General features: G+C 47.5%; 1 protein-coding gene across 3 annotated transcripts in view; it reads left to right on the forward strand.

Annotated features, from left to right (window-relative positions):
* TBC1D22A (TBC1 domain family member 22A) overlaps positions 1 to 16633 on the forward strand; it is a 335347-nt gene that overhangs the window by 115551 nt on the left and 203163 nt on the right. For all 3 annotated transcript variants that reach the window (XM_069489542.1, XM_069489544.1, XM_069489545.1), the window contains one exon: positions 6920 to 7034. In XM_069489542.1, the coding sequence (XP_069345643.1) occupies positions 6920 to 7034 (115 nt within the window). The remainder of the gene's footprint in view (positions 1 to 6919; positions 7035 to 16633) is intronic.

Here is a 16633-nt window from a genome sequence, read left to right on the forward strand (position 1 = left end):
GGAGGGGGACGCGCTGCTGTGAGCGATTAGTGGAAGTGATTTAATTGGCGTTGAGGTTGGCGTGCGCTCAGAGCTGCTGAGCTGGCTGGGCGCCGCGTCTACAGGGGACGGTGGGCCCACGGACAGCCTGCAGCGGCACGTCCTCGGAGCAGGAAACACGCTCAGGCCTCTTCTCAGTGACACCCAGGGCGGACACAGAGCACTTGGCCTTGCTTTTCATTTGCCAGGTTCTAGCCCACATCCTTGACTTGTGGCTTGGAAATAGCAAAGTCTTTTCAGGGAAAAATATGAGTAATTCTCCCCCTGTGGAGGAAAATCATCATGGAAGGCTGTTGGCTCTGTTTTTCAGCCATGTGTGGTTTCCCAAACAAACTTGGAGCCCATGGCTGTGTGTGTGTGCTTTGTGTGTGTGTGTGTGTGTGTGTGCGTGCTCTCTTCTATGTGCTCTTCTGTGTGTGTGTGCTCTGTACGTGTGTGTGCTCTCTTCTATGTGCTCTTCTGTGTGTGTGTGCTCTCTTCTGTGTGCTCTTCTGTGTGTGTTCACTCTTCTCTCTTTCTGTGCTCTCTATGTGTGTGCTCTGCATGTGTGTGCATGCTCTTCTCTGTGTGCTCTGTGTGTGTGTCCTCTGTGTGTGTGCGCTTTTCTCTGTGTGTGCTCTGTGTGTGTGTGCGCGCTCTTCTGTATGCGTGTGCTCTTTGTGTGTGTGCTCTGTGTATATGTGTGCGCGTGTGCACGTTCTCCTCTGTGTGGGAGGTTCCTCTTCTCCCTCCTCCCTGGGAGGCGCTCCTCATCGGTCTTCACGCCCCTCTCTGAAGTCTTGCTTCCCCAAATACTCCTATCTTCCCATCCGCCTTCGACAGAGCCATTCTGCCCCTTCCCCCCAGGTCCTTTTTTCACTGTCAGACAAGTGGGGGACCCTGAGGTCCGACTGTCTGGCATCTGAGGAGTAGGCTGGAGCATCACCCGATAGAGGAAGCAGAATGGGAAGCTGGTCACAGGCTCAAGTAGGTGTCACAGCATTGTCTGTCCAGACAGACCACCAGGTTGGGGCCAGGTACCTGCCAGTGGCGCCGAACTTGGAGAACAGAGGATGCGAGGGCTCCACATACAGGGCAGTGGGGAGAGGTTGGGTCATTGGCACCTACATTCAGCCAACAAAGAGTTCCTGGTCCTCTGTACCCGCCATGCGGGACTGAGGGCACAGCTGTGAGTGAGGCAGTGGAGACCCTTCTTTGGGGACACTCTGTGAAACAAGTGAGGGCTGCAGGCCAGAGCCGGCTGGCATGGTAGAGGGGCAGCTGTTGTGGATAGGATGGTAAAGGAAGTTGTCCCCAAGGAGATGACATTTGAATTAGGATCTTAGGCTGAAAATCACAGGAGCCATGAAAGTTTCGGAGAGAGGGGTTCCAGGTGGAAGGAGCCGCAGTGCACAGGCCCTGAGGTGGGAACAGGAGTGGCTGTGCTTGGGGAGCAGACCCAGGGCAGGGATGAGGTCAGAGAGGGCACGGCAGGGCAGCCACCTGTGGTCCTGGTCAGGAGTGTCTTGGGAAGCCACAGCGGGCAGACGCTCTGGCTGTGAGCTGATGTGCTCTACATTTTTGCCAGTTCCCTCTGCTGCTCGGTGGGATGCAGAACGTGGGAGTGCTAGCAGGAAGACCATCTGGGAGACTGTCCTGGCGGCCCAGGCAGGAGACGACGTGGCCAGGCCATGGGCAGTGGAGGTGGGAGAAGAGGTTGGAGGTCGCTCCAGTGGTGATGGCGGGTGGGGTCCACAGGTCTCCCCGTGGTTCTCCAAGAGGCTGACCCTGGGGAGTGAGGACGGGAAAGCACACAACTGTTCAGTGGCCACGCCGGGACTCACATCCGGTGTCATGTGTCTCCACGGGACAGCTTCTTTTCGCTGCTATTGCAGCCTGCCTGCCTTGTTAGAAGCCATTTTTGTTTGATGCTTGAGATACCTGCCCCTTTATTTACGTGTTACTGGGATTAAAGTCTTAAAACCTGATTTTCAGATTATAAAGAGAGATCAAGTAGAGTTAAATCTAAATAATTTGAACTGACTGATTGCTTTCCTTAGTTAATAATAAATCTGACTCTAAATTTTTCCCGAAGGTAATGCAAGTACACTCTCTCAAGCGCATCTGTCTAGGCTGGCGCTGTGCTTCCCGGAGGCCGGGCAGGCAGCGCCCTTCACCCTGGCCTGGGAGAGGGCAAGAGCGTAATGGCGGGACGTTTGCTGACTTTCGGAAGGTGCTGCGTTGGGGTGCTCCGCACTGCGTGTTTGCTGAGACCCGTTCAGTGCCCCTCGCTTGCCCCGTGTGCTCTCTTCCTCTCTCCCGAGTGATGTTCAGGGGGAACTTAATCCACCACGGGTGCCGTCTGGAGCAGTCGGCCTAATGGAGTCAGGGGCCCAGGCCTGCTCAGGTCTCTCCCCCCGCACCTTTCTCAGACCTTTCACGGGCTTCTGGGGGGCCTGGGAGTCACAGGAAACAGTCCCTTTGGGTTCCCTGCGTAGGTGGCGCGCCGGGTCCCTTGAGCAGACTAAAGCTCCCGGCCTTCCTCCCTGGCGAAGCCGGTGAGCCCTCTCGGCCATGCTGGTGTTCTCCAGTGCTCGGCGCTGGGAGGGGACTGCGTCCGTGCAGCGCCTGGGTCTCGGTGCGAGCGTGTGTGCGCGCGTGTGCGGCCCAGGGAAATGGTGGGGTGCTGCACCGCCTAGATGCCCGCCTCCCCCTGCGCTGAGCTCTGGCTTTTCCCTCACACACACGCCACACGCCACACACATAGCCTCACACACCCCACATGGATACATGCACACACCACACGTACCCCCCGACTCCACATACCCCACATATACACACCTACCACACATAGCCGCCCCACATACCCCACACCCCGCAGACACACACTTCACACACCTTGCAGCCCACATATACATACACACATACCCCTCCCCCACACCCCACAGATACCTCACACATTGACCCCCACATACACACCATACATACACACACACCACACATAGTCCCCTCACCCCCCACCCCCCACAGACAAATACATACCTCACACACGTGCATGCCCCCCACACCCACACACCCACACACACGCACACCCGTCACACGCCACACATAACCCCCTACCCTAAACACCACAGATATGCACCTCACATGCACGTGCACACCCCCACACCATACACACCACGTGTACTGTCCCTACACTACAGCCCCCCATACACACCGTACGCACACGTGCACCCCCCCACATATACAGCACACGCAAACCATACACACACCCCTCGCATAGTACCCCCCCATACACACCATACACACATGTATACACACCACACATACACCATGCACACCCCTGCACACAAACCATGCACACACCCCACAAACACTCTGGAAGCCTTGCTGCACGACTGTCTCCCTGTCCTGGCGGAAGCTCCCCGGTGCGCACAGCCCTCTGGATGGACGTGGCGGGATGTCGGTGGCGGGATGTCATTGGGGCTCCAGGGATGTCTCTGGACCTTCTTAGTGAGGAGACAGGCTCGGCAGAATTTCCCCATCTCTTCGTGATTCCATGGTCGGTGTGTGAGCCACCACGTTGTGCCTTTTTCTTTCTGTCATTGCTCCTGCTGGCTGCCATGCAGCCCCTGTCCTGTCCTTTCCTGCTTCTGTCGGGGTGCAGAGGCCGTAGGAGGCTTCCAGGTGAGTGGTTCTAGGGGCTGTTACCCTCACGAATGCCTTTGCCTGCTCAGCTCACCTAAGCTGCCCTGAGTCCTGTCACTGCCCTGCTCAGGCATGTGCTGTCGCCAGGGCTTCCTTTGTGCCGGTGGCTGGGCAGGGAAGGGCTGCCGCTCTGTGACTCGCAGCAGAGCTGCTGCTGTCGAGGGTGCCTTCCTACTGCAACCGGCTTCCTGCTCTCTCTGGGGGGTGCCGAGGGGCTGCCCATAGGATGCTGCTTCCAGCTTCAGTGAATAGCATCCTTATCATTTGCTAAGTTTTTGTGCAGGAGAAATTTTTAAATGGTGCCATGTTGAGTGATTTTGGTCTTTGGTTTTATTTAAATATTCAGTTCTGAGTTCTCTCTGGAAAGCTGTTGACTTAAAATGAAAACTGTGTATGAATATACATGTGTGAATGTGTTACTCCTTCACCCAGTGTTTATCAGGTGCCTGCTGGGTTAGTCATTCATCTGAGCAGCCACAGTGGATGGAGCACTGGTGTGGGAATTGGTGTGGGGGCTGGTGTCACCACCGCAGACCGTGTGCCCTGGGTTAAGAGACTTCCCCTGTCGGTACCCAGGTCCCTTCTTTGTATATCCCAGGTTGAAGCTGATTTTGAGGATCTGGACTACCAAACCCAATAATATTTAGGGTTGTAGGCAGTGTGGGAAGGGATTGCCTTCCCAGGGTATGACTACAGTTGGCTCTGCAAGGTTCTGATGTTTGGAAGCAAAGTAATCCATTCATTTGTGGGAGTGTTCATCGCTGACTTCATTGTGTGCCTTGTTTGTGTAAGACTGGACAGAGCAGTGAGACCCCACCTTGGCCAGCATGCAGCCTGAGGCTCAGGCTGGAGCCAGCAGCAGGAGACTCTGTGGAGAGGAGAGAGACCAGAGGGACACAAAGTAGTAAGTGGTTTGTCCCTCCAAGCAGACCGTGGAGAGGAAGCAGACAGCAGTGGAGTCTTCCCTGAGGAAGTGTGCTTGAAGTGAATGTTGAAAGCTATTAGGTCATTAAATATGAAATGTCTAATTTCAAGTCAAAAGTGTAGTTTATCATATCTCAAACAAGAAACAGTGCGATTAATCAAAGTATGCGCCTAAACTGTCGACAGAGTTGTACTATCTTTATGGTAGCTTGTTTATACCAGCAGGAAGGAAGCCTAGACAGCAAGTGGTGATGAAATTGCGAAAGGTCTTTCCACAGCTAGTTGAGAATCGAATACTATTCTGTGCAAGAAGTGGTCCAAAGCCTGGAAGAAGTGGTAGTCAGTTGGTGCAAGTTCTGGTGAATATGGTGGATGACAGAGTTTCCAAGTCCAGCCTCTGTAGTTTGAGCAGCAGTGTTTGTGCGACACATGGTTGAGTGTTGTCTTACAAGAGGATTGGCCTGTCTCTGTTGACCAATCTCTGCTACTTAATCACAAGCATCCTCATCATTTCATCCAGTTGGCTGCAGTAGACATCTGCTGTAATCGATTGACCAGGTTTCATGAAGCTGTAGTGGAGAATACCAGTGCTGGACCACCAAACAGACACCATTAGCCTTTTTTGCTGAATATTAAGTTTTGGACTGTGTTTAGGCACTTTACCTTCATCCAACCATTGTGCCAAACACTTGGCGATTGTCAAAAGGAATCTATTTTTCATCACATGTTACAATATGGTGTAGAAATGGTTCGCCTTTATGTCGTGACAGCAAAGAAAGACAAGCTCCAAGATGATTTCTCTCCTGACTCTTGTTTGTCATGCACAACCCATCTATCCAGCTTCGTTACCTTGCTGATTTGTTTCCAATGGTCCAATATTGTTGGAATAGTAACATCAAACCTTGCTGCTAATTCACACATAGGTTGAGATGGGTTCGCTTCCACTACAGCTTTCAGCTCATCATTATCCACCTTGGTCTCAGGTCACCCACATGGCTCCTTTCCAAGATTAAAATCACCAGAACAGAACTTCTCAAACCATCAACGTACTGTGTGTTCATTAGCTGCATCCTTCCCAAACACTTCATTGATATTTTTTGAACTGTCTGCCCTGCATTGGTTCCATGATGGAATTCACATTTGAAAGTAACACGAATTTTTGACTTATCCATGGTTTCACAAAAAATTGTTCTAAAAAATTTTGACAGATAATCACAAGCCAAAATGTGCATTTCCAAGACTGAGGCTGTACCTTCACAATAAAAATAAAACAAGAAGTGTAAAGTAAAATGTCAGAGATACCAACTGTCAAACTTAGTACTTAAGGAAATCAGACATTTCATACTTACACACCTAGTAGCCAAGTCAAGGCTCTGAGGGAAGGAGAGCCGGCTTTCCAGGCAGCAAGGCCTATGTGGGTGATAGCCTGGCAGGCTGAGGGTGGCCAGAACGTGGGTGTTGGCTGGGGGGTCCCTGAGGCAGGGACCAGGCTGATGGGAGGCCAGAGCGCTGCACCAGGCCTGTGGGCTCTGTCGTTGGGAGGTGTGCATCGTGTGAAGGTCTTTAAGCTATGTGTGTGTGTGTGTGTGTGTGTGTGTGTGTGGTCTGGGGTGATGGGATTACGTTGCATCTTGGTGACATCCGTCTGTGAACAGAGATGGAGCAGGGTTGGTGGGGATGAGAGACGGTGAAGAGGAAGGAGCAGTGACTGTGAGTGTTTGGGCAGAGAGAGGAGGCTGGCGTAACTCCGCCTGCACCGCCTGGGCGATGGAGGGCCTGGGGGCGTTGTATGTGATGGGAGGATGCTCAACTGTGGCTTTTTAGATGGTGATAACTTTCTGGGAGTATAAAGAATTCTCTTTCCCTTATGAGGGAAATTCAGAGCATCCAGCCTTCCACTCATCCACCTGTCCATCCTTCCACGCACTCACCCATCCCTCCACCACTGAGGAAGATGTCACTGACAGGCCCCCCAGCCGCCACCCAAGCGGCCCGGAGTAGCAGGGAGTATGTGATGTGGGAGCCAGCTTGTGGGAAAGGACTGAGCCCAGGGCCTGGTGAAATAGTGCACGTTGTACGTGGGGGAATAAATAGTAAAGATAATCGGAATTTTACAAAAAAATTAAACAGCAGTTGTTTGTTTATATTTGTGTTTTAATAGAGATGGTGACAAATGTTGATGGTACATGTTTTAAGTAAAAGAATGCTTGCATTTTAGTGTGTACACTGCATTCACCTTTTGCTTTACCACCTGTTCATTTTCTTCCAGATTTTCGAAAGGATCTTGTTTATATGGGCGATCCGTCACCCCGCCAGTGGATATGTTCAGGGGATAAATGACCTCGTCACTCCTTTCTTTGTGGTCTTCATTTGCGAACACATAGGTAGGATATCATGACAGTTTTTCTCACAAGCATTAAACGTGAACTTCAGTGCACTTACCGTGTGTCAGTACTCATAATTACAGCCATATTGAAAGATGCCATTCAGTTTAATGTCATCAATGGCAAGTAGCAATAGAGAATAATAGGTTTCTCACTGATGCCAGCTTCAACAATGTCTTTAAACCCATGTGCTCAACTAATGAGGACGTTAAGATGCAGTTGTAATTATTAATGTCTTCTTTTAAACAATATCTGAAGAGAAATGTGGTATCTTTGGGGAGTGTGTTTATGTCTAACGGCTTCTTCAGTGATTTGGATTTAAATGGACAAGGTTCAGGTGGTAGAATATTAGTTGGATGTCTTGCTTATGAGCTAAAAACCAAATCTTCTTTAATTGCATTTCTGTGGCATTTCATTACTTTCCTACTTTTGATTTGCTGGTAACATTTTTCATGGGAATATTAATTCCATGCAAAATAATTGGTTTAACAGAGGTTTAGGTTGGGCTATGCTTTTCTCTTTGAGTATTGCACATTTTTTCTCTATGTTATAACAGCCAACTTGAATATAACTTTACCAGTTTTGACATGTTTTAAATTTTTAAAAAATGCTGATAATTTAAGTGAGGGATCTACTTATTAATTCATCTATGAATAAAAAATACATATTAAAGGAAGGGCTTCACTGTTTAGTTGCAGCATTTCAATTTAAAGCTGATTTTAATTTGTCTTCCCATGAACCTTCCTGACTTGGTGTTGCTTGGTTTTCTTAGATTGTGTTTTTAGCCCTTTTAGTTTGTAGCCTGCTCTAGATTCCCACCATGTTGTATTCTGGAGAGATGAGGTTTACTCGCGGACAGATTATCCTCTGAGGACCAGAACACATCCATTTAGTGAGTTTTATTGCAACCCTCTCACACTTTGTTTCCATTTATGATTTCATAGGAGGTCGTTTCATTGCTAAGCAACTAATGAGCACTGCGCGTTTCCTCCCTAATCATCCTTTAAGCAGGGGAGCGGTGCTCCTGAGAGCGCCCGCCTTCTGCCTCTGATGCCCTCCCTGGACAGATAATGAAAGTGCTCTTAATGATCCCAGAACAGTAGGACCTCTGTCAGTAGACTTCAGAGCTGTTAATTGAAAGAAGTTCAACTGAGATGTGATTAGAGAATTGATATTCCATGTTAAATAGACCATTTAATTAATGTGGTAAATAAGTTTGTCTTAACTACTTTACCATCAGCCTATGCTGTAAGACCCAAGCAGTTCTTAATGCATTTGCCTGGTTGTCAGCAGGATGGGACAAAGGGACATGACCATGATGTTAATTGTCCAGAAGAAAGAAGAACTGGAGAAAATGGAATTTGTGTTCTACAAGTGGCAGAGATGAGCTCAGAGACACTCTCCTCGCCTTCCTGTAACCCCATTGTACACACACATGTGTACACACATGTATCCACACACATGCACGCACACATTTGTATACACGTAAGAACACAACTGTGCGTTGCCTCGGTGTACAGTATCACTTTGGAACATCGGTGTGAAATGTACCATTTATTTCCTTCAGTTAACTATTTAGTGGACATTTTAAATGATGTCCTGGATTTCAAATGTGATTGGTACGTTTGTAGTCCTTTCAGATCTGGTTTCCCAGGCTTGGAGAAGGTTCATTAGTATAGTCCAAGTCCGTCTTTCATATCGTAAAGAAACCTTTGTTTAAATTGCCTGGTGTGCTGTCCAACTTCCTTCTGGGGCTGAAGTTCTGTCGTTCGTGCAGACCTGCACCAAGCACCTGCCCCAGGGCCAGGTCTTGTGCAGAGCGCGGGGGTGTGGAGATGACCTCAGTTCAATTCCGCAGGCGCTGACGGACATCTCCTGGCCCTCTGCTGTGGTCGGGACACAGGAGAACCAGGGAAGCCTGGTTCCTGACCTCTTGGAGTTTGTGGTTGTAGCAGGGAAGACAGATTTTAGACAATTAATTAAAAAGCTTAATTAAAGTAATTAACATTTACATCATCAAGAGGAAGCATAGGGTGCTGTGAGGACCTGTCTCAGTTTGGGGGTCAGAGGCAGTTCCCGGGACTACGCGATGTTTTAGCCACATCTCGTGGGATGAGCAGGAGCTGGGCTGAGGTTGGCCGTGCAGAGGGAGCAGCAAGAGGCTGGCCAAAGTGATCAGGGTCAGAGAAACGATTTGTGCAGGGGGATCAATGTTCAGAGCCGAGTGGAGGAGTGCTCAGAGGGTCTGACTGGTCTCTGCAGGTGCCAGGACACCACTGGCATGAGTCAGGAATATGTGCCACATAGCCCTGGTCTCCTCAGAGAGCGCCTGCACCTCTGGAGAAAGGCAGTCTGGTCCTGCTATCGAAGGATGCAGAATCTGCAAATGCAAGTTTAGCACATGCATGTGCATAAAACACTTCTGTACACAGGTGTGCACGTGCACACATACGCACATACACACGCATGTCACATACACATGCAGACAAATGCACATAGAAACACACATGCACATGCACACTCCTCATTAGTGCTAGCCACAGCCTCTCCAAGGAAACGTGGAACAAATCTCTAACTAACCTGTATTTGAATGGCACCTACCAGTCTCAGTTGGGCTCTGAAGGTGCCTATCATTGGAGAAGGAGATGGAGACCCTTCGTGACTTCACAGGTGGGGGTAACAGTGTGCAAATCATGTCAAGATAGCAGGGTCTGATAAATACTATGAGGCATCACTGAAGTTTGGGGAGATAACCCTGTGAGTGGAGTGTTGCAGTGGGAGGGCATAATTTTGTTGGAGACGTTGATCAAGGAAAAGTTCTCTATGCCAGGAAGGTTTAGGGATTCGTGAATTTCAGGGTGGAAGCCTTAGGGAGTAAGAAACTATGGGAACATAAATGGTAAACTTGCTGAAGCTTAATATGCCCATTCCAGGTCAGAGCCAAGCGTGTGTGCTTGTTCTTACAGAGATTGCGTCCTTGACCCGCAGGCAGTCAGGGTGTGTGGAGACTCCAGTCAGCGCGCCCGTAGAGAGGGCGTGCTCTGCTAGGGAAAGCCACACAATAGACTTTTGAGGTTTATCTTTTGGAGGTGAGAGGTTCCTGCCCTCTTGGAGCTTGTGGTTGTAGCAAGGAAGACAGACAAGGTAAGCACGACTTTGGACTTAGGTCAGGCCATTGAGGAAGGCAGGTCTAGGATAAGGATAATATAGGATTCGTGCCATCTTAGAGGTTGTCATAGCAAAAAGAGGGAACAGTGGGCAGAGAGCGATGTGGTGGGGGCGTGGGTGCAGACCAGAGGCAGGAGAGGACCAGGCCTGGTCCACGAGCTGCTGAAGAGGCTGATGCGGAGGGAGCGGAGGTGGATGGGTGTGGGCGGAGGGCGAACAAGAAGAGATGGTTTTGCATCCCGTCTGGGTCCCTGGCCCCGTGGTTGGATATAGATTAGAAAGAGCAGGTTTAGGAGGCGGGGTGGTGGCTGTGATTGAGGACCTGTGAGCTGGCTCTGTCGGTGGCAAATAAGCACGAGTGTTGAGTCGGATCGGGACCTTGGGAAGAGAGCTGTACTAGAGGTTAGTGTGCAAAGTGTTGGCCTGGAAGTGGCTGCTGAGAACCTGGGTCTGGACGTGCTCATCCAGGGAAGTGTGGGACGGTGACCACGCAGAGTCCTGTGCATCGCCAGCACTTTAGGGCTCTCTGGGGTGTGATAGCGTTTGACTTGAGGAGCGGACGTGGTGGCTGTCCCACGGGGAGGATCATGGCTCTCTGCTGTGCAGGAATTTGGACGTCATGTGTTTAGGCTCCTGCTGCTGCCGAGGCTGTCTGTCGTGAGGAGCTGTGTGTGAAAGATGTGGCTCTGGGCCCAGCCGCCAGGGTTCAAGTCCATGCTCTGTCTCTTCCCGGCTGCCGACAGCCCTGAGCACATTAGTGATCTCTTCGTGGACTTGGGAAATCGAAACAGCACCAATGTCTTTGATTGCTGTGAGGACTGAGTGAGGTTAAAAAAAGATCTTAGAACCACGTATGAGACACAGTGAGCGTCCAGTACTCATTGCTGGTGGCATAGTGGTCGTCGTGTTGTATCTCTTACCGTCTTAGCCTGTGGCTTTCCTCCACATAAAGTGGTGGCCACACCTGCTTTGTGTCCCCACTCTGGGCATGGGAAGAGGGAGATGGTGGGGTCACAGGTCGGCTGAATGTGCCTGTTCTCAGAAGCTTTCCTGGAGCCCACTTGGTGACTTCCCTCACGGGCCACTGCCCCTCCCCACCCCGCCAACTGCAGGGGCCTGGAGCAGACGAGGATGGAGACAGAGGAGGCGTGTGTGTGTCCAGTGAGCCAAGCCACAGTGGCTGGTCATGGGATGGAAATGGGAGGAAGTGGCTTCAGAGGCAGGGAAGAGGCCAGAGTGGGGGGTCACAGAAGTCAGCGAGGGGGGTGGCCAGTAGAGCCTGGTGCCACAGAGGCACAGACTGAGGACCAGTCCAAGGGTTTGACAATGTGGAGGTCCCTGGGGACCTGCCAAAAATGGGCTGAAGGGTGGTGGCAGTAAACTGTCCCTCAGACATGGTGCTTGGACATTTCCATGCTGGGGGAAGGTTGGACTAAATGGGCTATGGGCCTATTGCAGCTTTGTTTTAAGGAGCTTTTTATTATGGAAAGTTTCAAACACGTACAGAGTCCACAACGTTGTCTGAGGGGCCCGTGTCCTGCCATCTGGCTCCAGCAGCTGCCGGCGGTCACTGTTCTTCTATCCCTCCCCTACTCCCACCTGGCACCCAATTAGAATTGTAGCTGCTTTTCAAAAATTGCTTTATTGGGATATAATTTACATACTATAACATTCACCTACTTAAGAGTGTAAAGTTCAGTGACTTTGGGAATATTCACAGAGAAGTGCAACCATCAGCACAGTTTGATTTTTGAATATTTTCATCATTCTAAGAGAACCCCTGTACCCATTGGTGGTTACTCCCCATTCGTCCCTTATCCCCTGTCCCCCAGCTCCAGGCATCCTCTAATCTGTCTGTCTTTATGGATTTGCATCTTCTGGACATTTCACATACATGGAATCATACGGTATGTGGCCTTTGTGTCTGGCTTCGTTCACGCAGCACGGTGTTTTCAGGGTTCGTCCGTGGAGTAGCAGGTGTCATTATTTCATTCCATTATATGGATGTGGCACATTTTGTTTATTTGTTCACTCAGCAGTTGATGGACATTTGGATTGCTTCTGTGTTTTGACTAATAGGAATAACATTGTAATGAATATTCACATCCAAGTTTTCATGTGGACGTATGTTTTCAGTTCTCTTGGGTGTATACCCAGGAGTGGGATTGCTGGGTCCTATAGCAACTCTGTGTTTAGCCTTTTGAGGACCTGCCAGACCGGTTTCCCAAGTGGAAGCTCCGTTCTCCATTACTGTATAATTAAAAAACAGCTATTAAATACTGTTAGGATAGTGTAGAGATATTGGAAAGTATAGACAAGTGTGGAGGAGAAGGTGAGAACATTTGACCGTCCCACCATTGAAAAGAACATTTATTTATGCCTCTCTCCTCACTGTGCAGCTTCTCCGTTTATTAAGATCCTCTCTCCCCAGACAACTACCCTGGGAAGACCAGGGAAAGGTCTTCCTACTTTCTCCCTTCCCAGTAGAGGAGTGGCTGTCTGCCTGGGGGGAGTCCTAGGCCCCACTTTCCTTCCTGGGGGTGGAGCCAAGGTATCAACCATTCAGGTTCCCCTGTTGGGTGAACAGAGTGGGGCTGGGCCCTCCTTCTTCTCTTGCTCTGCCTGTGGTTGCCTCTCTTGGCACCGTTGAGTACGTGGGCCCCAGTGTCTAGATTTGGGCCGGGAGGAAGGAGGGCTTATCTACCCTTGAACCTAAGCTGTGTTCCCAACAGTCTGTTGCATCCAGGTCCCAGGCACTTGCTTGCTCTTGGTCACTCAGAGGGTCCTGTTCTGCGTGCCTTCCCATCAGACAGGCTCCTGGGGACGGGGCAGTGGCGGCAGCCCACGCTGCCACTTGTGGATAACAGCTGTTTTGGTTTGTTTCCTCTGAGGCTTTTTTCTGTGCATTGTATTTACATAGTTGAGAGCCTATTATGTATAACATTTTGTTTCATGTTTTTTCCCATTTAACCTTATAATAGAAGTGTTTCCCTATATTATTAAGAAATCTTTTTAAAGATCATTTCAACCTTCTGTACATAATATTCTATTGAGATAATATAGCATAATTCATGAAACCATTCCACAATTGTTGAATTTTTTAGTTTTTTTTGCCTTAGGCATGGTGTAATTTTTAAGTAAAGCATGTACTTTTCACACAGTGACTGTCATATTTCTTTTAAGAATGTTAAATTTGATTTAAAATTAAGGAGCATTATTCCATCACCTTGAATTGCACAATTTAAGCAGAGAATTGTATTTTAGTTTAAATATTTTCAGCATAGCGAACAATAGAGAAGTTTCTTTGATGCCTATATGGTATTTAAATTTAGAAACAATTTTGATGGGGCCCTTTGGCCGATACCTGAGGGCAATTGAATGTTGGTTGGGCTGCATGGGCAGAATGATGATGGCTACGTTTTGGAAGAGGAAGAGTATTTTACAATTGATTTTCACCATCAGTATGGTTAAGCTCCAATTGATTTGATTTTCTATGTCATTTTCTCTGGAAATAAATTACTCTTGAAAGCAAATATAGAATGGGACTGGAATGAACAAGATATTTACTTAAGAACATTAAAAATATTTTATATTCCTGTTTTTAAGTCAGATTCTCAAAGTATAGGTTGTCTTTAAACATGTAGTTTTGCCCAGAGAGGACATTGCAGCCTGCAGTTCCTGGAGTTGGAGCCCTGCTGGACTGGTGACGAGGGCACAGTTGGCCTGGCAAGTCCATCCCACAGCCGGTCGGGACGTGCAAGAGAAATCACGCAGAGAACTTCCCATCAGCCGAATTTCAGTAGCTCAGAAATTCTATCTCCCTGTTTTCATTATCAGAGTATTAATAGGGATTTGAGTGGCAGTGAGGGACAGAAGAGCTCCTATTAGTTTCTCATTGATAAATTACAATTTTAGAAATGATGTTACGTTCCTTGTTTGCATTTAAATTTTACTGCACTGTACTTTGTTTTTTCCGTGCGTTGTGTGAACTGGGACTGCTGAGTACGTCCTCTGCACGGTTTCCTTGAGTGCTTCTCACCGCTAGGGCACTTTCGCAGTCCACAGCTAATCTCAGAAACATCGAGGGCGAAAACCAAAGCACCTGAGCACAGCGAGTTTTCTGTGGCAGTTCTAGTCCCCTGAGAGAGAAGCGGGAGCAGAGAGCTCTGGGGATGCTGGCGGGTAGAGGGGGAGAGTCGGGGGCTGCACGTTTGCTGCCCCTGAACTGACAGTGCAGGTGACATGTCCTGTCTTAGCTGACGACTAGTGTGCATTCATATTTTCTATTTAAAACCATTTTGAAAATAATCAGAGTAATGGACTTACTGTTACAAAATCGGAAACTTTAATAATGGTCTAGCTTCGCATCCAGGAGCTGTCACCGAAATGCCCGGCTGATGTCCTCCAGTCCTTTCTGTCTGTAGACTCTTCCACACGGTGCTGTCTTATTATGCATGCGCATTTCAGTACTGCTTTTTGCATAATATCTAAGCATTTTTCAATGTCATTCAACATTTAAAAAATGTGTTTTTAAAAAGTAGTGACACACTACTGTCAATAATGAGTAGAAAAGGTAGCTCAGGAAGGAACTAGAAGATTGAATGGGACTGAGAACCAAGTAGATCTAATAGATATCCACAGAGCACTGCACCCAAGGCTAGTGGCATACGTGTTCCTCCCAAGTGCACCCAGAACATTCTCTAGGATGGACCACATGCTAGGCCACAAATAAGCCTCACTACATCCAAAAGGGTGGAGATTATACAAAGTATGTTCTTCAGCCACAGTGGCATTAAGTTAGAATCAGGAACAGAAGGAAATTTGAGGAAATTGACACATATAAGGAAATTTTAGAACACATCTTCAACAGCCAGTGGATCAAAGGAGAAATCACAAAGGATATTGGAAATTACTGTGAGATGAAGAAAATGAAAACACAATATACCAAAAACTTACGGGATGCAGCTAAAGCAGTGCTCCCAGAGAAATTCGTAGTTGTACCTGACTATATTAAAAAAGATCTCAAATCCTTAACTTTCCAATTTCAGAAACTAGAAAAAGAAGAACAAACTAAAGCCCAAACAAACAGAAAGGAGAAAATAATGAAGACTAGGACAGAAATAAATGAAGTAAAGAACAATATAGAAAATCAATACAAGCAAAGTTGATTTTTTGAAAATATCAAAATGAACAAAATTTTAACTAAACTGGTCCCCCTACCAAAAAATAGAGAAAATTCAAGTTACTAAAATCATGAGTAATTTGAGAAATGTAGAGTGTTAGGGAATATTATGAGCAACTCTGCAGATGAGGTAACACGGATGAAATGGAGAAGTTCCTAGAAAGACCCAAATTACCAAAACTGATGGTGATGGTTAATTTTGTGCCAACTTGGCTAGGTTATGGTGCCCAGTTTTTTGGTCAAGCACCAGTTTAGATGTTGCTGTGATGATGTATGTTAGATGTGATCAACATGTAAATGAGGAGACTTTCAGTACAACAGATTACCTTCCACAACGTGGGTGGGCCTCCTCATCTAATCATTTGAAGGCCCTAAGAGGGAAGACTGAAGTTTCTCAAAGAAGCAGGAATTCTCCTCAAGACTGCAATGTGGGAAACCCTGCCTGAGTTTCTAGTCCACTGGCCTGCCCTGCAAATTTCAGACTTGCCTGTTCCCATAGTTGCCTGAGCCAGTTTCGTAAAATAAGTCTCCCTCCTTCTCTCTCTGAGATTGAATTAATTGTCAACAATTTAAAATTAATAGTTGATTTTAATTAATTAATAATTTGACTAATATTAAATGAGTATTTATTAATATTAATTATTAAATTAGTAATGAAAAGATTTCCCACAAAGAATAGCCTAAGACTAGAGGACTTCACTGGTGAATTCTATCATACCTTTAACAAAGAATTAACACTGCTACTTCACAGACTCTTCGAAAAATAGAAGAGGAGGGAACACTTTCCAACTCATTCTATGAGGCCAGTATTACCCTGATACCAAAATCAGATGAGGACGTCACAAGGAAAGAAGACTACAGACTAATATCCCTTATGGAGCTAGACTTTAAAATCCTCAGCAAAATACTAGCAAATCAAATCTAGCAACATATTAAAAGGATTATGCGTCATGACAAGTGAGATTTATTTCAGCAATGTAGGATTGGTCCAACATTTGAAAATCTGGTTGGGTGTAGTAGCTCATGCCTATAATCCCAGCATTTTGGGAGGCTGAGGCAGGAGGATTGCTTGAGGCTAGGCTGGGCAACATAACCACACCCCATCTCTACCAAAACAAAACATAACATCATTTGAAAATCTATCAGTGTAATACACTATATTAACAAAATAAAGGACAAAAACCACTGATCAGCTCAATCCATGCAGAGAAAGCATTTGACAGAATCTAATACCCTGTCATGATAAAAA

This window comes from Eulemur rufifrons, chromosome 16 (genome assembly GCF_041146395.1).
Source record: "Eulemur rufifrons isolate Redbay chromosome 16, OSU_ERuf_1, whole genome shotgun sequence".
Classification (NCBI taxonomy): Eukaryota; Metazoa; Chordata; class Mammalia; order Primates; family Lemuridae; genus Eulemur; species Eulemur rufifrons.